We start from the raw sequence: 25,399 nt of genomic DNA, 5'->3' as shown, positions 1-25,399 counted from the left end.
TAAATTCTATTTGTAATTCAAGCAGCAAAATAATAAGGCCAACAGCAAAGCCTTGCTGTCTCCTTCCTCTGGTCCCTGTTGTAACCTGTTGTAATCTTAGGGCAGTTAGAACCGAAACCCCACACCCATCTTTTCTTCCAATACTTGTCCCCACTTTGTGTTTCTACAACCAGTGCAGGGCTTGGGGTGGTCTGGCCTCTGAGAGAGTTCCTTGACCTGAATCCCACCATATCATATATGTCACTGATAGCAAAGTCTGCGAAAGCCCCTGAGAGCATAAGGCTGTCATTAGGGACTGCACAGTTGACTGCCAGTCACGCTCTTTGGTGATCACACATATTTACTCTCTGGCCTCCACAGTTTGCTACAACAGTGCCGGGGTTTGGAAGTTGTTAATTCACTCGTCTACCATTGGTTTCTGTGTTGCCATAGTGCAGGATGGGCCTTTTTGCTATTGGCCTCGTTAACCATTAGCCACACCAGAGGCTTCAAATTTGTTTGGGGATGAGGATATCTCTGCACAACTTTTTAAGTGAATTAGAGCCACTGGATTTATCCAAATCACCCCTGCACCACCCCCAGCCATGAGAAGGCGTTGGAAGCTGGTTTGCTCTTTAAAAACAATTGCCAGTGTTTGGCAGGCATCTTCTCAAGCTTGTGCTTCAGTTTTTAAAGTGTTTTAAACATGTTTGAACCAAATGTTCTACACAAATTTGAATTCAAATCCTGCAACCTTTCTCTGTGAGATCTCACAAGTGAGGGAGGGTAGAAGCTACAGCAAGAAAATTCAGAGTGAAACAAGAAATAGAAGTGATTCAATAGGATCCATTTTAACAGATCCAGGCCACAGCAATTTGAGGACAGGCATTACCCTATAAGAAGCTGCATTCCTCTGAAAAAAATTACGCTTGGGATTTATTCATTTTTTTCAGTGGAACCTTTACTCCACTTTAAAACAAAGAAGGCACTTCTTCACAACGAAGACACTTCTTCACACCAAATGCACTTACTGGATGCCATGTTAACAGTTATTTGCTGAGTGCATCAGTGGCCATGTATTTTCTGTTGTAGAGAGTACATACTGAGCTGTCTTTCCTCAAATCCTGCTCAAATCCCATATTGTATCTTGCAAATGGCTACCTTGCAAAGTTGGATGAATTTATTCTGATGTTTCAGAAAACTTCTATCTAAGACTAATGTCAAAGCAAAACACCATTTAAAAATTTTATGGAGATGGAAATTTATATAACAGATAATAACAAGCCAAAAAATAATGTATTTTTTTTGCAACATCAGTGTTGGTATTGAACTGAAAGAATGTGTGATAGTCTAGGCCTTTCTGGAGACCAGCTTGTAACCAGGAAAACTAGGGAAGCGACTATCCAGACACTTTCCTGTAAAGATGAAACTTAAAATTAAATTCTATCTATACGGATCCAATATTGGATCTATATATATTGGATCATATATATATATGATAAAAGGTGTCTAGATCAGAATCAATTCTTACCAAAGCAGCAAGGTCTTTCCTTATTCATTAAAGCACTCACAGTGGCACTGATAAGAAGTTGAAAGGAAAGACCTGATTATTAGTTGTTTTGAATGGGATATGAAAAAGTCTTATTTATAAGTGAACACTAAACATTTCTCTCTTCCTTAAGAGCTAAGGAGAAAGTATGAACACAACAAATGACAACTTGGTCAAACCCACCACCTGGCAAGACACGGAACATGATTTTCCCACTGCACTGGTGTGGAAGTTGGTCTGAAGACTTTGTAACTTCCCATTAGGTAAAGCATCATATTCCTTGGTGGATTGTAATCAAACTGGAAGGCATAAGTGTAAAACCACCCAACTAGGCTGTTTCCAAAGACATTTGGGAAACGTGGGCTTCTCTAGCTCCAGGTTTTGCTATTGATTTCACAAACATGAGGAGCTTAGTCTGGACATGTGAACAACTTCCATTCATTTCAGTGCTGTCACTGATGTAGTGCTTTGTTTATTAGAGCCTAAGCAAAACACAGCAGATACAGTCATGGTTGCTGAAACCACTGAATTACATAGAAAGCTCATAGATAAATCACGTTTTCAGATTGGATGGACCCAATGAACTTCAGAATAGGGCACTGAACAACTGAATGGTGAAATCTTAGAGTTGACCTAGGAGAGGATGAGAGGAATACCAGAGAAGGACCTACATGGTGAATACAAGGGTATGTGTATCTACCTATCTATCTATCTATCTATCTATCTATCTATCTATATGCACACACACACATATATATATACACACACACAGATACACACACACACAAAAGGCTATATAATAGGATATATAATAGAATCATAGAATGGCTTGGGTTGGAAGGGACCATAAAGACCATCTAGTTCCAACCCCGCTGCCATAGGCAGGGACACCTTCCACTAGACCAAGTTGCTCAGAGCTCCATCCAATCTCTTCTTGAACTTTTAAGTGTGTATTATATAATATGTATATATGGAAAATAATAAAGGAAAAAGGATTTAAGTCATGTTAGTCTACAGAAGAGTCATCTCCTGTGCAGCATATCTCCAAAAGCAGACTATCCAGACACTGAACAAGAAGGACACAAGCCTGCTGGGCCTCTGGTTGTTCCTTTGGGCCATGAGACTCCATGATTACACATACATTCCCAGTAACATTGGTGCAAAACAGTGCCCAGGAGTATCACCGGCACCAGAGCTCATCCCACCCCACTGCCATGGCCCTTGGGAGCCTCAGGCAGGCAGATGGCTGACAGCAACAAGCATGCTGGCAAAAGCAGGCTCCTGCCATGGGTAACCCATGTGCACCCCTGTGCACTTTAGTTGGAAAAATAATGACTCCGTAGTGTTTAAGATACCTTGTGGATATTTCAAATACTTTGTTTAAGGATCATCCATCAGCTACATCTTTCAGAAGCAGTGCCACAGGCCTTTTGACAAGTTTTCTTTTAATTGCTCCTCTTCTGTACTGTTGTCAAAGTCCGAATTTTACAGGTTGCCACCAGATGGTGATCAGTCCTGGTCAAGGTACCTGATTTCACATGTGCACGGTTGATTCAAACCCACAAGTTACAGAAATACACAAGGCGATTCACATGGGATAAATCTTTTCTGACATAGATTCATAACACCCCAACTCTCCAACATGGGCAAAAAGTACAAACACACTGCACAAATTCTCTTCCTCTTCCACATCAGTGAAAGCATAAGATGTGTCTATCACTTACGTATATACATCTGAAGAAGTGGATTAAAAATTACCTTTTTTCCACTGTCAGAGTATTTTTAATTCTTGTTCTCAGAAGCTCTTCCTTTTCAAGCCCAAGCTGAGCTTATCACACACGAACAGAAGCTCTTCAATATAACTACTGTATGATATAAAATGAAGCGGCTGAAGGCAAAAAGTGTGAAAAGGAAATGTTCAAGGCTTTTCATCTCTAAAAGCAAGAGAGCCAGTCTCATAGCTTCAGTGACTTGGAGAGGGACTACCTTTTTGCCTCCTCCTCTCTTTCCTTAACATAGCTATTGGTTGGTTGTGTTCTTCTTATCTCTGCTGCTCATTCACCACTTCTCTTCATTTAGTTTGGGCTAAAACAGCTGATTTTAAAGTGCCAAAGTAGAGTAGGAAATGGTCTTGGGAGCTGCAGTTTGCTGATGGGGAAAGAACCTCCAGGAGAAGGACAGTCACATCTTCCAATAGCATGGCTGGGTCTGGAAAAGGAGAAAAGCTCAACCTTAACCACAGGCACTTTTAAAGCATTCAAGGACTGCTGAGGTGCTCTGCAGGACTGAGAGATCATTATCTCATGTGGCTCATTCCTTTTGCTTACTGTGAAGCTCGATTGCTTCTATTTTTAGCCACTCTTAAGTTTACTGCAGAAACAAGGATAAGTTTACTGCTTCAATTGCAGTAAACAGGAGACACTTTCCAAACTCTGTACACAGTGTGACAACATAGCTACATAAATTACTACACTATTGCATGCTAATTCACAGCATAGTTATGCTCCAGTAACCAGGTTTCTATCAAAAGTCTCTAGTAGGTTTGACTGCAAGGACAGTCGTGTCAACTCAAGTGCCTACCAGCAGGCTGCTCTCTGCCTGGGACCACAGAGGGACCAAGAGAATAGCTCTGCAAGGTAAACCTCTCAAGGGGATGTCAACTCTGGTGATACTAAAGATGAAATTTGGGAATTGCCAGCTGTTTTGGTAGACATGTTGAACCTTGTTCTTCACAGTGACTCACGTACTGTTCACAGATTGCAGCAGAGTTATTTTCTACCCTTGCTTGTCCAGGAAGGCAATCAGCAATTTTCTTTTCATTTTCTCCCCAGTTCATGTGTTCCCATAAGACATGAAAGCAAAAAGACCCTGCTCATACTCAAACATCCCAGAGAGCAAAATATTGACTGTAATGTTCTGCATAAAAAAGAATTCACTAAATCTGTCCTAATCTGGCTGCTCTGCAAGCAGTTCTGTCATCCTGAACTCCTAAGAAGAGAGTGTGTAGCAGACTGCACATAGCATCAAAATGAATAACTTGGTAAACAGCTAGTAGAGAGAAAAGCTAAAATAGCTTGAGAATTGTCTACTCTTATGGTGTCTATGTGGGATATTGATGTGACAGAAGGCTGCAATTTTATCCCAATGTAATGGTATGTGTAGTTGGGATGCTGCTGCATTAGCTGCACAGTAAATGTATGATAGTGATCCACCACACCAAGTGGAGGGTAGTGCAAGATTCACCACTGAGCCATTTAGACCTCACATAGATGCTGTCATTTTACTGATAAGGCTAAGTGAGCAAAATAAACTTTGAATGACTGCTTCCATCTATCAATATTTTCTGCTCTGAAAACGTGGGTTGAATGAACCTAAACTTTAAAGCAGCAAACAACAAATGAACACATCGCTGTTCAAATCCTACCAGCTCCAAGCTCAATTTACCTTTCCCTGCCGACAGAAAAGGAGAAGTAAAGGAAAATATTTATGGTGTTCTCCTAAAGCTCCCTTATGTTTTGTGATAGTAGAGGCATTCAACAGTGCCAGCTGATACCCCTCCAATGTAAGTGTCACATAACTGAATCTAGAAGGGGCAAAAAAACCATTTACACTACAGAAAATGTATTTTAAGGCCTGTTTTCTAAATAGTAACTGGAAAACAGCAGTACTTCTGAGTAAGATGTCTTTCTGACTTGATGCCCTAGCCTAAAGGGTACTGTGCTGGAGAGCAGAGTGAGCTGGATGCCTCCTAAAGCAGAAGAAAAAATTACATTCCCGCTTTTAGTCAGAGCTGGACTTTGGAAAAAAGTAGAAAGAGAAAATTAAAGTTGGTAAACCAAGCTACATAAATTTCCAAAATAAAATTTAAAGCTGAAATGCTGATTTTTTAAAATACACAGAAGAAACATGATTTTTCAGGGCTGCTGCAGGCAAGTATAATGCACAGTATGTTTGATATATGATTGCTAGAACCTTAAAAGGTATTTAAATTGTAAGGTGTGTTATTTTCTAAGACAACTCCTTGGTTTCTTTACTCCCCAAAATGGTTGATATCATCAAGCTCTTCAGAAAGGACAGGCAGGGTAGGAGAGGTGGAGGGGTGGCTTTATATGTTAGAGAGTCCCTTGACTCTGTTGAAGTTGAGGTCAGCAGTGACAAGGTTGAGTGCCTGTGGACCAGAATCAGGGGGAAGGCCAACAAGGCTGACATCCTTGTGGGTGTCTGTTACAGACCGCCCAACCAGGATGATGAAGGAGATGAATTATTCTACAAGCAGCTGGCAGATGTCTCAAAATCTCCAGCCCTTGTGCTCATGGGTGACTTTAACCTGCCGGATATCTGCTGGGAGCTTCATACTGCAGAGAAGAGGCAGTCAAGGAGGTTCCTGGAGTGTATAGAGGATAATTTCCTTCATCAACTGGTAAATGAGCCTACCAGGGGTAAGGCCCCACTAGACCTACTGTTTACAAACAGAGAGGGGCTGGTGGATGATGTAGTGGTTGGAGGCCGCCTGGGGCATAGTGACCACGAAATAATAGAATTTTCAATCCTTAGGGATGTAAGGAGAGCCATCATTAAAACTTCTACTCTGGACTTCCGGAGGGCAGATTTTGGCCTATTCAAAAAACTAATTCAGGGCATACCCTGGGAAACAACCCTTAAAGGCAAGGGGGTCCAGGAGGGATGGACATGCTTCAAACAGGCAATTTTGAGCGCACAGGAACAGGCTATTCCAGTGTGCCGAAAGGCCAGCCGGAGGGGAAGACGGACGGCTTGGTTAAATAGGGAGGTTCTGAAAGAAATCAGGGATAAAAAGAAAGTTTACAGACTGTGGAAAAAAGGGCTGGCTACTTATGAAGAATTTACGAAGAGAGCTAGGTCATGCAGGAAAAAAATTAGGGAAAGAAAAGTGGAATTTGAAGTTAATTTGGCTAATTCAGTTAGGGATAACAAAAAGTCCTTTTATAAATACATTAATAGCAAAAGAAGGGGCAAGGAAAACCTCAATTCTCTGTTGGACTTGGAGGGAAATATAGTTAACAAAGATAAGGAGAAGGCTGAGGTACTTAACACCTACTTTGCCTCAGTTTTTAGCAGTAAGACAGGTGGCCCTCAGAACAACTGGCCTCTAGAGCAGATAGACAGAGACAGAGAGCTGAATAGCCCTCCTGTATTCCAGGAGGATGTAGTTAGCAACTTACTGAGCCAGCTGGATCCTAACAAGTCTATGGGACCAGACGGGATCCATCCCAGGGTGATGAGGGAGCTGGCAGAAGAGCTTGCCAAACCGCTCTCCATCATCTTCCAACAGTCCTGGCTCTCTGGGAAGGTCCCAGATGATTGGAGGTTGGCGAATGTCACCCCAATCCACAAAAAAGGCTGCAAGCAGGACCCTGGCAACTACAGGCCTGTCAGCCTGACCTCGGTGCCTGGCAGGGTTATGGAGCAGATCATCCTGAGTGCAATCACACAGCACCTTCAGGATGGACAAGGGATTAGACCCAGCCAGCACGGAGGGGCAGGTCCTGTCTGACCAACCTGATCTCTTTTTACGATCAGGTGACCCACCTGGTGGATGAGGGGAAGGCTGTGGATGTGGTCTATCTAGACTTCAGCAAGGCCTTTGACACTGTCTCCCATAATATACTCCTGGAAAAGCTGGTAGCCCATGGCTTGGACAAGTGTACCCTCTCCTGGATTAGGAGCTGGCTGGAGGGTCGGGCCCAGAGAGTGCTGGTGAATGGAGCTGCATCCAGCTGGCAGCCGGTCACCAGTGGTGTTCCCCAGGGGTCTGTGTTGGGTCCAGTCCTGTTTAATATCTTTATTGATGATTTAGATGAGGGGATTGAGTCCATCATCAGCAAATTTGCTGATGACACCAAACTGGGAGGGAGTGTCGACCTGCTGGAAGGCAGGAGGGCTCTGCAGAGGGATCTGGATAGACTTGAGAGATGGGCTGATTCCAATGGGATGAAGTTCAATAAAGCCAAGTGCCGGGTCCTGCACTTTGGCCACAACAACCCCCGGCAGCGCTACAGGCTGGGCACAGAGTGGCTGGAAAGCAGCCAGGCAGAAAGGGACCTGGGGGTACTAATTGACAGGAAGCTCAACATGAGCCAACAGTGTGCCCAGGTGGCCAAGAAGGCCAATGGATCTTGTCCTGTATCAAAAATAGCGTGGCCAGCAGGAGCAGGGAAGTGATCCTTCCCCTGTACTCTGCGTTGGTGAGGCCACACCTTGAGTATTGTGTTCAGTTCTGGGCCCCTCAGTTCAGAAAGGATATTGAGGTGCTGGAGCGGGTCCAGAGAAGAGCAACAAGGTTGGTGAAGGGACTGGAGCATAAGTCCTATGGGGAGAGGCTGAGGGAGCTGGGGTTGTTTAGCCTGGAGAAGAGGAGGCTCAGAGGTGACCTCATCACCGTCTATAACTACCTGAAGGGAAGTTCTAGCCAGGTGGGGGTTGGTCTCTTCTCTCAGGCACTCAGCAATAGGACAAGGGGGCACGGGCTTAAGCTCCGCCAGGGGAAATTTAAGTTGGATATCAGGAGAAAATTCTTTACAGAGAGAGTAATCAGGCATTGGAATGGGCTGCCCAGAGAGGTGGTGGATTCACCATCCCTGGAGATTTTTAAACGCAGATTGGACGTGGCACTGAGTGCCATGATCTAATAAATGGACTGGATTTGGACCAAGGGTTGGACTCGATGATCTCGGAGGTCTTTTCCAACCCAATCAATTCTATGATTCTATGATTCTATGATTAATGTCTTACCCAAAAGAGAGGTGGTTGCCTGGAAGGTATAGTACCAGTGGTGTTTTCCACTCTTAAAAGGAAAACAAAGTTCTGAGCTTCTGTGTTTTGGGGTTTTTTTAAAGAAAAGGTATGTATTCCAAATTAATTTATGAATTTTCTTCTGTTTTGTGAAATAGTGCAAGGCAATAGGGCAAAGAAGAAAGAAACACAACTTTGTGCAAAGACAATGCCATACTGAATGCTAATAAAGCAAGGTTACTTGGTCCTTGCCTCTCCCTTCACTGCATCCAGCCTGTTACTAAAGACCCATCAGCTTTTCAGAAAAGTGATTAGGAAATTCATTTTGTCCCTTCTAACAGTTCTGGTAAAATCTTTGTGGTTCCCATTTGCCCCTGATTGGCACAAGACAACTCCTGTACATGTGGCAGAATCGGTATTTTGTTGGTGGATCTGTGACAAGGTATTTGGTATTACCAGAAGAACACCCTGTGACATTCCCACATCTCTCCTCTAATTTTCAAGGACTTTCATGGTGTCAGCCACTGTGCAAAGTGATGCCCTGGACCTGCAGCTGACAGGGCTAGAAAACATCTTCTCTGTGGGTGCCTCAAAGAGTATCCAAGGTAAAAACTCCTGCTCTTCTCTGTTAAGTTGGGCAAAAAGGAGGTGACTTGACACAAAGTGGGAAAGCATTATGGGTGAATTTATTTCCAGCTCCAAATGATTCCAAAGGGGCAATTTTCCACTGAGTGAGCCAGACTGGCCCCATCACTTCTGGCCTCAGCAATAATGAAGAAGACCTAGCAGACATTGGCACACAAATGCACTGTGCAACAATTTCAAGCAATACATCTTTTTGAAAATTCTCTTTTCCCTTCACTTCATGATTTCTTTATCAACAGGAAGTTATCTTAACAGACAAGGCAGCAGAACCTGCCTACAGGAATTTCCTCATATTACCTTTCTGCTAGTAAGCCGCTCTGAGATATTTATATACCACCCCTATTTTACAGGTGATGAAACTGAGGCACACAGGAGTTAAGTGACTTGCCTCCAGTCACAAAGCAAATTAGCAGCCAAGCGGGGAAGAGATCAGTTCTCAGCCCAGAGCTTTTATAAAGTGCATTTTAGGCTTAGGGTAAGATTTTCAAGGGAGTCTTGATTGCTCTGTGGTGGCACTTCAGTAATAAAGCTTGAGTTAGAGCAGTGTCTGCACTACTCAGGCTGTGGTTCACTCCCAACATTATACTGTGGAAGGAGCACTTGCGTTTTCCTTCAGAGAAGGTTTTGGGTGACCAGCTCTTTATCACCAGTTAATTGGCTACCATCACATGTAATCTTAGCCAAGAGCCAGTAATTAGCTGCATTCATCCCATTTACATATTTCTATCAAGTATTTGCTAATTTGCAGGTTAACACAACATACTAGCACTATATAGGGAAACCTTTCAGGCTGAAATGTGTGCATGGCACTACAGGTAGGGAAGCTGTTCTCCTCGGGGTACAAAAGTCAGAAACAAGTACCATAACTAGCCAGCTGCCTTCACCCAGGAGGAAGGGTATCACTGATCACCATGTACGTATGCCAATGCTAGGAGGACACAGGTCCAACTAACACCCCGCAGAGCTGGAGCCAGCCCTCTACACAGCAGGCACTAATACGGATCCAGCAGCCCGTGTTCTGCCTTCAGATACTGATGCTAACACTTTTCTTCTACTGGCAGAAAGGCAAATGGAGTTAAGATGCAGTTTTATCATATATCTTCTAAATTTCCATCCACACTTTGATTCAACATGATTAGTACAGCTATACTTGCTTACCAGAGCTAGATATTTGGCCAACAAACTAATCTAAATCTATCCCTCTACCATAACAAAATTCTAGCAAACATAGTCCCCATTCTTTTTGCAAAATGCAAACCTGAATCCCATTGAGGGAGGGGAAGGACATAAATGGGGGGGGCATCGTCTCTGCTGGAAACACCATGAAGATGGGTCGTGCAATAGTAATTCTAGGCTGTGCCCAAGGGACTCCGGCCTTCCATACTGCTGGGCTCTGGAGGTGCTATATTTCAAATTTCCACTAGAGGGTAGACAAAACTCTTCCAGTAGAAGGATTGCCCTGGAGAAGTAAGTATAAGGGAAAGGATATCTGAACCTAAGAAGCAGCAAAGAGTAGAAAAAGGAAGCACGAAATTATGTTCATACCATCTGCAAGAGCAAGATGGGAGCATTGTTCTAACTTTCTCTAAAGAAACAAAATTTTTGCTTTATATTTTTAAATCAAATACAGTTGTAGTGGCTATGTGGTTATAAACATGTAAATTATAAATCAGATACAGCTGATATTTCCCCTACTGATGTTATCTTACAAACAATGCCAATTAAGAATTTCAAACAGTTAGAAAGGATAAGTATAGGAATTACAGTTTATCCACTTTGGGAGTGAATTCACACCATCCTGATGGCCTAGCCAGAAACATCAAATTGTGGATTTATCTCTCTCTTTTATTATTGACCACTCTATTATTGCACTCCGTTATTGTTTTCTCCTCACACATTTCTCTACTGCTGAAATGCAGACAGGTTTCTCTGAACCTTGCTGCTTGAGGGGAAAGTATGGCTGCAGGCATCAACACATCTTCCTCTTCTGGCTCTCTCTGAAAGGGCAGATTCTTCTCCAGGTGAGATCGGCTGTCTCAGGGAGCTCCCTGCATTGCAGATAAGGGCACTGGGAAACGATTTTCTCACCATATATCCGACTTCTCCCAAGCAAGCTTTCACACTGACTCAAAAAGCCCAATACTAGGGAAGCTAAAGCAATTCAGGATTTATTTTCTAATTTAGTCCAAGAACAATGAAGATGTCTTAAGACTCCAAAGCATCACATATGTGAGCTAAATGCTGGTTTTGAATGCTAAGCAAGGATTTGCTTCAATCTTCTTAGACGTAACTTGTTTATGCTGACTAGAGGCAGGAACCAAAGAAGGCCAGTCAAACCAGCAGAGCTCTGAGGCATTCCTGCAAGTGGAACACCTCCTTCAGCTAGGATAATTAAAGGCTGAATTAATTGTGCTTTGGAAGACCTGTGCAACAATGTCAGCCACCACAAGCACTGCATTATTTCATCTCCCCCCTAAATGGATGTAGGTTTGTGAAAGGAAAACCTCTGTGGCCCTTCTCTTCTGAATGGGTCCCATTTTCTGGTCCCACATAGTCTTGTGGGTAGCAAGGACTCTGTCTCCAGCCAAGTGAGTTGATGAAACTGGGTGAGAAGTGGCACTGCAGGCAGCAGTCTCAACAGTTGTCACATCAAAGGCTAAATGAGAGATGTGCCTGGAGAAGGATTACATTTGTGGCCCTAATTAGCCAAAGAGAGGAGCCCTGCAGGCAGCCACACGTGTTTTCACTGCAATAAGGCACGTGAATCCATTGCAAAGAGGTTTTCACACCACAGTATTGGGAGCAAAGGAAGAAGCACTAATACTGAAATACAGCCATGCCAAATGAGGTTAAATTACATATTCTCTATCTGACTTGTACTGTAAAATGTGAATGATGGGTCTGAGGGATGCTGGCATGGCATTAAATTTGAAGCAGAGCTGCATTTGGTGTCTGTTTGTTTCACATTTCTCTGCCCTGTGGTTATCAATACTTCTACCACCTGTTTTTACCATGACAGCTGGGAGAACTACTTCAAGGGATGCAGATCTCATGCAAAAAATCTCTGTCTTCATCTCTCTGAAAAAAAGTAATATTTTATTGAAGAAAGAGTTATTGTTACACAAAAGTCTGTGACAGCAGGTGAAAACTAGAAAATCTCTATTTCAGGAAGTCAAGAAGCTGGATTTGGTAAGGAACAGATGCATCTTGGCAGCTGTGCTCTTTCACCAAGTAGTTGACTCAGGGGGGCAGCTGATGTTAATTTTTGTACAAAATTTCCTTTTCTTGCTTGAATTAAAGACACTGAAATAGAGAGATGACCTTTATTCTGGAACCCTCTTTTCCATTTGTCTTTGAGGATTTTGGAGAAATTGAAGGCACTTCCATTGGTTTAACAAAGCTTAAACAACACACTTGACTTCAGCTGTATAGTAGTCCTCTTTGTTGCTTAATGAGGTTCATGAAATGCATCATCTCATCAACACAAGTTTCAACACTAAACCTTTCTGCTACCAAGTAGACGAGCTAAAAATACTCGAGGGGGAAATGCTACACTAAGTAGTTTCTGAACTGGGTCTTCAAGGAAAGAGTAAATTAAATCACCGCTGAACCCTTCTTTCTATAACTTGCATAGCCCTCTCTAGTAGACAAATTTCATACTGTTTTTGATTCTTGGAAAAGTAAGAAAGGGAGTCAGCTATTGCCTTGGGCTTCTGGAAGGCAGACTTTGGCCTGTTTAGGACCCCAGTTGAGAGAGTTGCTCAAGAGGCAGTCCCGAAGGGCAGAGGGGTCCAGGAAAGCTGGACATTCTTCAAGAAAGAAATCTTAAAGGCACAGGAGCAGGCCATCCCCAGGCACTGGAAGTTGAAGGACCAGGAAGAAAATTGGCCTGGCTGAATATAGAGCTTTGGCTGGAACTCATGAGAGAGAGGAGAATGTATCATCTTTGGAAGAAGGGTCAGGCAACTCAGGTGGACTACCAGGATGTTGTGAGGTTAGGCAGGGAGAAAATTAGAAGGGCCAAAGCCCAATTAATCTTTTTGGATATCAATAAAGCTTTTAATACTATCTCTCACAGGATCCTTCTGGACAAAATGTCCAGCACACAGCTGGATAAACACATCATGTTGTGGATGAGCAGTTGGCTCATGGGTCGAGCACAGAGGGTAATAGTGAATGAGGTAACATCAGACTGGTGACCTGTCACTAGTGGGGTTCCACAGGGCTCCATCGTAGGCCCTGTGCTCTTCAACATCCTTATACATCACTTGGACATGGGACTGGAAGGGACTGGAAGGGATACTAAGCAAATTTGCAGATGACACAAAACTGGTAGGAGCTGTTGACTCCCCTGTAGGCAGGGAGGCCCTGCAGAGAGACCTGGACAAATTAGGGGACTGGGCAATCACCAACCATATGAAGTTCAACAAGGGAAAGTGCAGGATTCTGCACCTGGGACGGGGCAACCCTGGATGTACATACAGGCTGGGGAATGAGGTGCTGAAAAGCAGTGCCAAGGAAAGGGACCTGGGGGTCCTGGTCGATGGCAAGTTGAATCTGAGTCAGCAGTGCCCTGGTAGCCAGGAGGGCCAACCATGTCCTGGGGGGCATCAGGCAAAGCATCATCAGTCGGTCGAGGGAGGGGATTGTCCTGCTCTACTCTGCCCTGGGGCAGCCTCACCTTGAATATTGTGTGCAGTTTTGGGCACCACAATGTAAGACAGATATTAAGTTATTGGAGAGCATCCAAAGAAGGGCAATGAAGATGGTGAAGGGCGTTGAGGGGAAGCTGTATGAGGAGCAGCTGAGGGCATTTGGTCTGTTCAGTCTGGAGAAGAGGAGACTGAGGGGAAACCTCATTGCAGTTACAACTTCTTTGTGAGGGGAAGAGGAGGGGCAGACATTGGTCTCTTCTCTGTGGTGACCAGTGACAGGACCTGAGGGAATGGTCTGAAGTTGTGTCAGGGGAGGTTTAGGTTGGATGTTAGAAAAAGGTTCTTCACCCAACCAGAGGGCGATTGGGCACTGGAACAGGCTCCCCAGGGCAGTGGTCATGGCACCAAGCCTGACAGAGTTCAAGAAGCATTTAGACAACACTCTCAGGCACATGATGTGACTCTTGGGGATGGTCCTGTGCAGGGCGAGGAGTTCGACTTGATGATCCTTGTGGGTCCCTTCCAACTCAGCATATCCTGTAATTCTGTGATTCTGAACTTAACCTGGCTACTAATGTAAAAGATAATAAAAAATAAAGATTCTTTACTGCAGTACTGCTGCCTAAGCAGATAGTACAGATTCGTGATCTTAAAGGTCTTTTCCAACATAAATGATAGTAAGATTGTCCCCCACCGAGGCCTGCAGAGGCAACTTGATTCTTTACTGCAGTTTATCCTTGCTGACCTGGAGACTTCAGCTCAATCCAGCCTCCTGCCATGTTAGTGCTGAATATTATCTGTGTGTGTGAACCACTGAGGGAGAGTACTAGGAAAAAAATTACCCTGCCCTAGATGAGATATCCATTTGCTCCCTGAATTGGGATTGACTGTCTCTGTATTTAGTTTATTTGGGAAGAAATCAGATGTGCTTTTTTCAGCTAATCAAATAATTTCTGACAGTATGCTTCTCTCCTGCAAACTGCTGAATCAACAGAATCAAAATGTTTCATGTGAATGTCTTGAATCTATCAAAGATGTTGACACTCATGATAGCTCCCCAGATGACCAAGCTGTCCCAGACAGGGGAGTTGATGATGATGAGATGGAGAGGTCTGCTGCATCATCCATCAGGATGATCCAGCATCGTCCAGTTCCTTTCTTGGGATGGAGCAGGTTTCCATCTGAAATGCTCTTATAAGGGGACATGAGACACAAAACTTGGTATTTTTGAGAAGCAAAACTTGCTTCTTCTGTCAGATTTCACACAGAAACCAGTGCTGCTGGGAGCTGTGGCTAAGCTGCTACTCCAGGCACAGATAATACTGACACGAGTTTCTAGAAGAGAAATGCAAGACTCAGCTCTAGGATGTTTAGCACAACAAAGTTTTCCATCCAAGTCCAGATTATGCAGTGAGCTCACCCTTGTTTTATTCACTAGTGATTTGGGCAATGGAGTAGAAAGTATACCCTTTAAGCATGCAGATGACAAGTGACGGGACTGCTACCTTGCTGGCAGACAGCATTAGATTCAAAGCAATTTACAGAAATTGGAGAAATGGTCTGAAAAAAACCAGGAGGCAATACAATGAGGATGAATGCAAACTTTATGTTTGTAGGAAATTAATCAAAACTCCACAAATCTGCGCTATCTGCTTAGGGCAGCAGTACTGCTGTAAAGAACCGAAGGACTGCACAGGTCATAAGCTGAACATCAGTCAGATATGTTGTGCTGTCTGAAAAGGGCAAACAGCAGAATGGGATGTAAAAATAAGAGCACAGACTTCTAGGAAGTATGATTAACCCTTTTGCTTTTGTAATGTGTCTCCTGGCATGGCATGTTGGGTCTGACACTGCACTTCAAGAAAAGGGGGGGACTTGCTGGACAGGGAGCAGAAAGAGGTTCAGAAAAACAAAACAAAAAACAAGTTTATGAAATTGAAAGTTTTTCAATCTAGGAGAAGGAACACTGAAGAAAAACCAATAGTAATCACATATCTGACTTGTGCATACCTGCATGCACCAAGATAGTCACTCAGAGAGGGGAGATGTCTGTGCTTGGCTCTTTGCGGTGACTGTGCCATGAAAGCCAATGTATTAGATACTCTGCTGAGATGGATTAAGTTGGCTGCAAAGCCAGTGGCAGTGCACCAGTTTACACCTCTTTAGCATACGATGTGCAAAACCTGATGCAAAAGTCTGGTTAGAGATTCCCTTCTCAGACTCCAGCAGATCATGAATCATGACAGTATGCAGTTAGAGAGTTGTATGGTGGGAAAAGGCACAGTAGTGGCTAAAATACCTGACCCCAAACAGCCTGAACACACAGAGCATTGTATTTTTTATATCCCTTAACACATTGTATCATTTCATTTTATCAGCAACTACTAAGCGATTCCCTTTTAAAAAGTAAAAAGCCGGGGACCAGCACACAGAGCTTCTTCTAATTGTCTTGTGTCATCTTCTGTCCTATGGTGATGTGATTTCTTCCCCGTTTCTCTACTACTGCAAACCTCAATAAATACAACAGGATGACACCCACATTTAACAAAGTGCTGGTGTTTTAGCTAAAACTCTTTCCCTGATGGAGACAAATATGATACATCAGCTTATAGCAGAGCTCCCCGACTGACCCAGGTGTGATGGGTAAGCCCGATGCTCTGTTAATTCAAGTCCTGCAAAGCTCAGAGAGAGAAGATCTAACCAAAGCACTCAAGTGCCCCTGAAGCACTTGGCAGAAGGTGGCATAGAAAGGCAAAGCAAGAGAAAGCCTCTGCAGATAATAGCACTCCCTTTTATATATTTGATTTAGATGAGCACAAAATAGCCAGAGGAAAAAGGTTAGATTAAAAATAAAAAAGAAAGACAAAAGTATGAATTCCACACAGTGAGTTTGAAAGAACTATCTCTTCCAAGGCTATTTCAGCGATTCCCGTGCTTCCACCCAACCCGAATTGTTGGAGAGCCATTTAATTGCCTGGGCATAATAATACTTAGCATTTAAGTTTCGTTTAAAGAGCACAAGACTCTTTCAAATGCCGGTAAACTGCATGACTCAGGGAAAGGCCAGCAGAGCTGCCTCTGCAAGGCGGGAGCAGAGGGAGCTACCCTCATGCTCCCATGCTGCTAGAGGAGCTTCTTTATCAGGAGGGATGGAATAGGAAGGATTTGGGATGAGGAGCCTGATCAACTTCCCTGTTGTACAGCTCTCTGCCTGAACACAAGGGAAGTTGCATCAAAAAATACAAGACCTTTGACTTTATGGTCAAGCGATTATTTGCAGGGCACTTCCTTGTGAGTATCTAGCTCTGTCTATTTTGTCAAGCGACCTCCTAATTTCATTTTGAGTGAGAATTACCTTTGCTTATTTCTTTATAATACTGAAATTCTACCTGATAATTACCTTGCCTTATCAGAAACAAGTGCTAGTAATGCAAACAACTAATTTACTGTTTTACAGCTTTAGTGATTGTGTGAAGAAAAGAATTGGATGATCTTGGGAGAGAAATAATACTTTTGAAAAATGAAGTGTGTCCTACATGGCTGAGCTCCCTTCCCTACCTTGTTTGTGCTCCTCTTGGCACCAGCCCCACTGGAAAAGATTCCTTTCCAAAGCAGAAGTGGAGTTTTGGGAGGCGAGAACTGGGCCGGAAGGTATTAGGGGTGCAGGGAGGAGCAGGCAGGAAGGATGGCGGTAGCAGGACCACCCAGGGTCCTTCTTCCAAGAGTCAGGCTAAGGACTGATGTTAGCTGAGGGAATGATATCTGGATAATAGAAAGGCTTATCTTTGGCTGTGTATATTAAATTCACGTGCAACAGTACAAGTCACTTTCTGAAGACAAAGCTTTGTTAGAGTGACCTAAGGCAAAGGACAGACTTTCCTTCACATGCCACAACACCCTGCAAACAAATTACAGGGGCCACAACAGAATATATCTTCAGTGACTGAAAACTTGCTTGTAGACTAGAAGCCACATTATCAGTATCCTTTGCTGAATCCTGTACAGACACATTCCTGAGAGCCAAGGAGGCTTCGCCTTGGAATTGAAAAAAAACCCCAAAATTACAAGGCAGCAAATTGGTCCTCTCTGTTTTCAGATCGACTGAACTGGGTCATTTCCAGGAAATGCCCCATTACCTAAAACAATAACAACTTTTGTCACATCTCCGGAGAGTTTAGTTTGGCTTTTAGTATCTGCTGGGAAAACTTTAACTGGAGCAGCTGCTGTGTTTAAGGCCACTTCATAACTGTTTGCTCCTGCAGTGCTTTTTATTCACTGGTTTACGGTCTTGATGATGCTGTACCAGAGTACCTGAGCACATACTACTCATGGGGAAACTCTTCTTCTGAAAGTTCAGCCATCATGTAAGAGCTGCAGTAGATTTTATTTTTTATGTCCTGTAGTCGATGAGCATCAATTCACTTCAAGGACTAATATTAGCCATAAAATAGTGCCTCAGATCCATATGGGCTATTTTTGGAACTGTATCAAACTACTTCTTCTTAGCCAATGTGGCAGCAGCACTGCTTATATTCCAGATTATATATGCAATTTTCCTAAGGTAAAATATCCCCTTTCAAAAGTTTTCATTAACAGTCTCTATTACCTACATAATTAGATGGCAACATTTAACTGTGATTAATTTAGAGTTACAGTGCATTTAGGGATTAAAAAATGCTGCCCTTACCATTCTGTTTCAGGGAAGAAATACGAAGGGAGAACTAGAGTTGATTTCCGCATGTGATGAAGATACACGATATCATTCTCACCAGAACTGAGCATAGCGGTTTGATAACAACTTTAATTAGGTATTCAATCACATGCAGAGTAAGATCAGCCAAACTAATGTATGTCTGCTAAGGGAAATAACCCACAGAAAGATTATATGTTTGCCGAACCAAAAGTAAAACGTATAATGAGAGCTCTTAACAATCTGGAGCATAACCCTTGCCCAACAAACTGCCTGTTTTCCTGCATAATTATTAATCAGAGCCATTTCTACTGCACCACGCTGGGCGCTGTCATGTCTGAAGGTCTGACTCTAAAAGGAGTCTTTCATTCATGCCCATGGATTTTAGAACAGGTTTTATGAGATGAGGATAGCCCCTGTGCTGGTGGAGCACTTTTTGGACCCTCATGCCTGTGACGCCTAACTACAGACAAGTCCAGTGGTGATGTTGAGATGCTACAAAAAGCCCTGCTTGCCCTCTTCCACCCCACTGCCTGCAAAAGCTAATGGCCAGCCCATTTGGAGGAGAGAAACATTTTTTTTAACCAGCCACTAAGCAAAATAAAGGTGCTGGGCTTTGTTCTCCACAAAGAGACTGGAGTCAGACTGGAAGTTTTTGAGGAAGATTGTGCCGTCCAGGTGGGTGAACCCATCTGTCATCCTGTGCATGCTGCTCATCCTGCCATCATGGAAGGAAAAATTCAGTATGAAAAGTTCATCTTGTTTGCTTCATGTACTTTGTAACAATTGATCTAGTCTGCAGTATAAAGTTTCAAGAGGAAATATTTAATTAATAATCCTGCCACCAAATCATTCCAATTTCCTTTCTATACAGTGACAAAGAGCAACATTTATATGTATGCACATGAACTCTATAGGATTTTATAATGATTGTTTCAAGAAAGGTGCGAATAGCTCTCTTTTTGCTGTTGGATCACTGGTCTTTAAAATTCTTATCAATACTTGTCAAATTAGGGAAAATTATAGCCCGTCTGACCAATGAATCCAGCCTGCCTGGACGACTGTTGAAACAAGAGGTGAGTCTTGTCTTTTGAGGAAGCATTACTGGAGACCAGCTTCAGCTGAAGGTGGCTGGTTGCTGGTAATGATGAGAGAAACACAACTCTACAGCCGGAACCCACGTGCAACCTCACTGCCAGCCCCAGCCACTGTACCGCCTCTTGGCCCTGGTCAGTCCCCACCACTGCTTACCATAAGCCCTGGAGCTTATGCACCCACGAAAGGAGCCATTGCCCCTCACTAAAGTGCCCAAAAGCTGACACAAGAATAAGAAAACTGTTTTGGCTTCAGTCAGCTCATTTATCCAACACATCCCATGATTGCACAAGCACTGGGGGCATTGGAAACATGGTTTAGGATGAAAGGACTGAGGTGGTGCTGCCAGCTCTTTTGACTGCAACCTGCAATTAGAGTCATTTAAGCTGATTGTGAAACTACAGGGTATTTAGATTTCCCTCCACTGCTTGTAGAGGGGAACAAAATGAGGATAGCCTTAAAGCACAAAAAAGGCCTTGTTTTTGTGAAGGATCACATTGATCTGCCAATAGGCACACTTAAAAGGTCCATGAACATGAGGTGGAGAAATGGCTGGTAAAGAGAAAAGGCTCACAGACTGAAGAGTTGCAAGTTACACTGCAGAATCAGCCTTCATCTGTAAAGATCCTACATGATGCCACACAAGCCATTTAAATCATATATTTGCATGTTTATTCTCAATTTTCTGAGCGCCTGACACAAGCCCCTGGGCCAGTCACATGGCTGCAATTGAAGCCAATGTTTCCAAAGGTCTCTGTGTGATGAGGAGCTGCTGTAAGCATGGTTAAGGGTACAGGGAGAATGGGGGCAGGAGCCACATGGTCTCTCCAGCTGATGATTAGACAAGATTTGAGTAAGCTAAGGAGTATAGCTGTATCTCCATGCAGAGCAGCTCTGCATGAATGACCTTATTTTAGTCACCATCTCTCAAGTTCAATCTGAAAATGTGTGTTTTATTCTTTTTTCCTGTCCAGAGTCAGAAATTCAGAGGTGACCCCAGTGCCTGCTTAAGACCCCAGTGCACCAAATCCCTATCAGTTCTGGATCATGGCTCCAGGAAAGCCCGTTTCTGCTTTACCTCAGGCACTACCACTGCCAAGGAAGGATAAAAAACAACCACTGCTGCACAGGTTCTCCAATGCTCAAGGGATATAATGGATTAAGTAGTGAATGCATTAAATGATCCCTAACTCTAATTAGCTCCCTCTGTGTTTGTAACACTACAGCCTCATACAAATGGTTTCTAATGACACATGAAGTGTCTACGAACAGGGTAATAGCTATTTAAACAGTTGCTGATCCCTAAGCTGGTGCATGACAGTGTACTTTACAATTATTGAGAAACTATGGTCATTTTTTAAAAGTGTTCTGGGCATTGACCTAGAGAAAAGCTTGGTTAGATGAGAGCAGAGATTGTGCCCTTTCCCTAATGGTAACAGATAGATAATGTTCCAGTTGTCAGACATTACTGCTACCCCAGTTTTGATTGTCCTCTTTACCACTCTTTCTCTGCAGTATGATTAGCAAAACAAATAGCCTGCTCTCAAATCATGCCCACAGTACAGGCACTCAAGAAGTGTCAAGACAGTCTGCTGAAAAATATTTCTTATGTGTGTGTTTCAGTAACTATGCCAACATACATAATGTTCAGAAATGAAAGCTTGCTCATTTAATACTGGATCATAAGCTCATCAGGGAGTAAGACGTATCAAATGTACCAAGAGGAAAGGCTGTCAGCCACACTGGGCAGCTGGGGCCTCTTTGCATGGACCAAGTTTCAAGCTCGGGGTTGAAGTCTAGAGTTTTAAACTTTAAGATGCTATAACTTCTTAAAATAATAATCTCCTTTGATCTTGTTCCTCAAGCTAAGAATGAGATTTTTATTCAAGAACAGTCTTTTGGAGGAAGAAGCATGGAAAATTTCAGCTCTTTTGAATTATGAAGCCCAAAAGCCAAAGCTCAATAGAAAACAAGTTTGAAACTTCAGGTACTCCAGTAATAACCAGCCAATCCATTGTAGATATTTTATTCACCAAAAATAAGCAGAAAGTATGCCATCGTTCCTGAAAAGCACATTGTGCCAAAAGAAACATTCATTTCTTACACAAGATGAAAATTATATCCCGTTAGAGATTTGTTTTTAATGAAGACAGTGTGTCATAACACCTTTCACCTGACCTTGAAATGACAACACGCCTTATTCACTTTGGTCATCAGCTTTCACTTCACAGGAAATGGAGAATAAATTTAATTTTCTCTTTTATAAACACATGCACTCACACATACACGCTAATTTAAATGTGATTTCCTGCTATTTGAATGCTACAGATCTATCTCAGCATGCAGAACTGCTGCCAGTAAAGCCTGATCTACCCACTGAAGGCAAGACAGCATGAATGGCAGGGCAAAAGAGGACTCCTCCAGCCACCCAGGTCTAAGAGCTGATACCCGAGCCAGTAACTGAGGTTTTCTACCAGTTTCCTAATTTATGGCCACGTGGAGTCTCAGTCAGACAGGGAGTGAATGTATATGGCTGCAAAGCCACACTAAAACCTGCTTCACTGTGAGGAAGACGTAAATACATTTCATTTGTAGTGGTCTTTGCTCAAAGCAGTATCAGAGGGAGAAGCAGAATTGCAAGTTTTCAGGTAAGCAATATTTCTTCATTTTCAATTTGGAGGGTTCAAGATTGAGATGAGGAACAGGTCAGCAGTGCAAGAAGGCTAAACTGGGGATGAATCAAATATTCTAGTAAATTTTGTCTAACTTGACTTGAAATATACCAGTTAGAGACATAACGGTGGGTAACAGTGGTATCACTGAGCAGCAGAAAAGAGAAAATATGCATATTCCTAGCTTTTTTTGTGATTGTAAATCTGAATTTGTTTAAAACAAACTTCATGGCCTTTACTTAATACATCTTTGACTGCAAAGCTGCTATACCAGAACTAATGTTCATGTTAAAAAGCATTAGCATTTTAACTAAATTGTGGGGAGACTGTTCAAATTTCTCTCTGAAATGCTCCTGAGTAACAGTGATACTCATCTTTCCGATGGTTATGATCAAATAATTCCTGTTGTGTCCCAGCTTTCGTGACTGGCTTTGTCAGAGCAAATTGGCCATCCTCCACCAGTCATTGGAACAAAGAAGAAACAGTTATACAGGTAACATGCTAAATACTGTTAACTGAATCACATCAAAAAACTATACACAGGCTTTGCAGAACTGAATAAGGTGCAATTCTGTCTTCCCCCTCCCTTTTTTTTTTTTTTACGTATTGATTTCACCCTGAATGTTCAATGTAGCATTGTTTTTGTTTAAAGATGCTGTTTCTGGGACAAGGGAAAGGTTCTAGGCTTCACAGTACCCTGTCTAATACTTTTGGAAATCTCTTTAAAATATTTTCTTACATGAATTTAGTTAGGATCTGGAGGAGTGGTGCTCACCTGAGATGCTGAAGACACACAGTGACACACTTCTTGCCACACTTGAGATATCCAGGTGTGAACTAGTATCCTTTTATCAACGGAAAGAAATAGGTATGCCAAAAGAGTAAACAATGTATCTTAGAAACCTCAATTATGGGTAGGCATATTATATCCTGGAGGAACTTATATCTTTCCCTTGATGATAAAGGGAAGCTTAGGATGACTGGCTTCACTGTAAGTATCTAACTTTCTGATACCTGACTTCAGTTAAGATGATTTTCATCCTTGGTTGCCATTCTTTCAGGATAAAACACTACCAAGAAGAGCTTATGTCTTGAACTCACTGGAGACATCCAAATTGGCTATGGCAGACAAGAAACTATTTCAGAAACAAGTTTATCTTGCTCAAATTGACATGGAATGGGAACCAAGATCAGTGCCTTCCCTCAACATCTGTGCTTTCCATTTTTCCTCTGACATTTGAGGGGACTTTAATAATTTCAGCCAGTTTTATGCCATTATGAAGCTTGATTAAAAAACAAAACAAAAAAAATAACCCAACCTCCCCCCCCAAACAAAACATTTATACTAGCTTTATACTTTGATGACTCCAAGAGAATAAGACCACGTTCAGGGAACAAGCCATTAATGTCATGTTATGGGAGCATCAGATCCTCAGATCTGTATCCGAACCTAATATCTTTTAACTTTCATGAAACCAGAACTGCATCTCTGGTTCGTGAACATGAAACACTGATTAGCTCAGATTAATGAAGATAATATATGGTTATGGGTCTACTTTCTGAAAGGTTGAGACTAGTTCACAGTTTCACAAAATCTAAGCCCAAACTCCCTCTAGATCTCTAAATGTCTGCTTCCTACTCCTGAAAGTTTACAGATAAGCAGTAATTGTCTTCTTCAATGTAGGAGGTTTAAAAGAGTAAAATTAATAATTATCAAAATAAAATGTAAAGGAGAGGAAAGGGTAAAATTAAACATTTGAATAGGGTTATCTAGGTCAGACTGGGTATATTAGCAAATCCCCATCTTCTCTCACTACTATGCCTTCTCAAACATACAGCATCTTCTCCAGCGACAAAAGGTTTAACTGAAAGCACTTGTCCCAACAAATCAACTAAAACTAAACATCTGATTTTTGTAAAGCCTTAAGAAGATTTCTGCAAGCATGGCATCTGAATCCACCAGCAATTTCACTGCTCAGCCAAGCCACGCAGGTCCATTGACAAGCTGCAAGGATGAAGATTTCTTACGGGTGAAATTCTACCTCTCCATCATTTACAGCCTAATCTTCCTGGTGTGCTTCCCAGGGAACATAGTGACAATTTTTGTTTACTTTGCTAAGATGAGGCCCTGGAAAAGCAGCACCATCATTATGTTAAACCTGGCCATCACTGACCTGTTGTATGTAGTCACACTTCCTTTCTTTATACACTACTTTGCTAATGGAAATAACTGGATTTTTGGAAACTTCATGTGCAGGTTTATTCACTTCTGTTTCTACTTCAACATGTACAGTGGTATTATCTTCCTTAGCTGCTTCAGCATCTTTCGCTTTTTGGTAGTTGTCTACCCAATTAAATGCCTTTTTCTTCAAAAACAGAGATGGGCAGTGGTGACTTGCATAGTCATTTGGATGATTTCCCTGGTGGCCCTCAGCCCCTTGGCCATCTTGATTTTCCCAAAGCATAAGCAGAACAGGACGATCTGCCCAGACTTGACTGATGCTGAGGATCTTGACACTAGTCGGTGGTATAACTGGATATTGACTGTGTTTGCCTTCTTCTTGCCTTTGCTGACTGTGACTCTGTGCTATGTGCTTATTATTTACACCTTGGCTACTGGGCCTCACACAGGGGGTTGCTATAAACAAAAAGCTCGCAGACTTGCTGTTGTCCTCTTGGTGGTCTTCTATGTGTGTTTCCTCCCCTTCCACGTCTTTCGAGGGGTTCGTCTGGAGCTCCGAGTACGACCAGCTCCCTGCCACTTGAAGAAAACAATCTTTTTAGTGTTTATTATGACTAAACCTTTAGCAGCATTAAATATTTTTGGAAATTTACTGCTCTATGTAGTGTCAGGAGATAACTTCCAGCAGGCGATCCTCTCACTCCTCAAGTTTAGGACAAACAAGAACTTGAAGCAGAAGAGATTGATGCCACAAAAAAGTTATGGAGGAAGGGTACAAACCTGCTGTCAACCAGCCAGGCACAACCTCCCTGCCATTGGAGTACAGAGGTTAACCCTGACAGTGCTAAAGAAGAGTTAATCTGTTCTGTTTCGAGTTACAAATTGATCATCAAAGAAGAAAACTTATAAATTAAAATAAAAAGCTTTAAATAAAATGCTAAAAAATTAAAATTGAAACTTCTCTAGAAATTTTTCTGTGTTTGCTTCCTGAATCCTTGACAGCTCTTTTAGGGACTAGACAGTTCCAGAAAAAAATAGTTGCTCATTAGTGGCAGATATAGATTCAGGGTGGGAGAAATTTGAAATTAGTTTTATTAACTTAGAAGTTAAGTGTCTAGTCTAAGCTAGGAACCAGCCTTTGACTTCCTTCCTAAAAAATGG

General features: G+C 42.5%; 1 protein-coding gene across 1 annotated transcript; it reads left to right on the top strand.

Annotated features, from left to right (window-relative positions):
• The first annotated feature begins 1,676 nt into the window (after window positions 1–1,676).
• Window positions 1,677–25,097, top strand: OXGR1 (oxoglutarate receptor 1). The gene is made up of 2 exons (XM_027741018.2): window positions 1,677–1,759; window positions 23,978–25,097. Exons 1-2 carry the CDS (start codon window positions 1,677–1,679, stop codon window positions 25,095–25,097), a joined length of 1,203 nt encoding a protein of 400 aa, XP_027596819.2.
• The last annotated feature ends 302 nt before the right edge of the window (window positions 25,098–25,399 follow it).

Source organism: Pipra filicauda, unplaced genomic scaffold, assembly GCF_003945595.2.
Source record: "Pipra filicauda isolate LSUMZ 115617 unplaced genomic scaffold, ASM394559v2 scaffold24_size8852520_pilon, whole genome shotgun sequence".
Taxonomy (NCBI): domain Eukaryota; kingdom Metazoa; phylum Chordata; class Aves; order Passeriformes; family Pipridae; genus Pipra; species Pipra filicauda.
The sequence above is the reverse complement of the archived record's forward strand: the minus strand, read 5'-3'. Positions and strand labels throughout refer to the sequence as shown.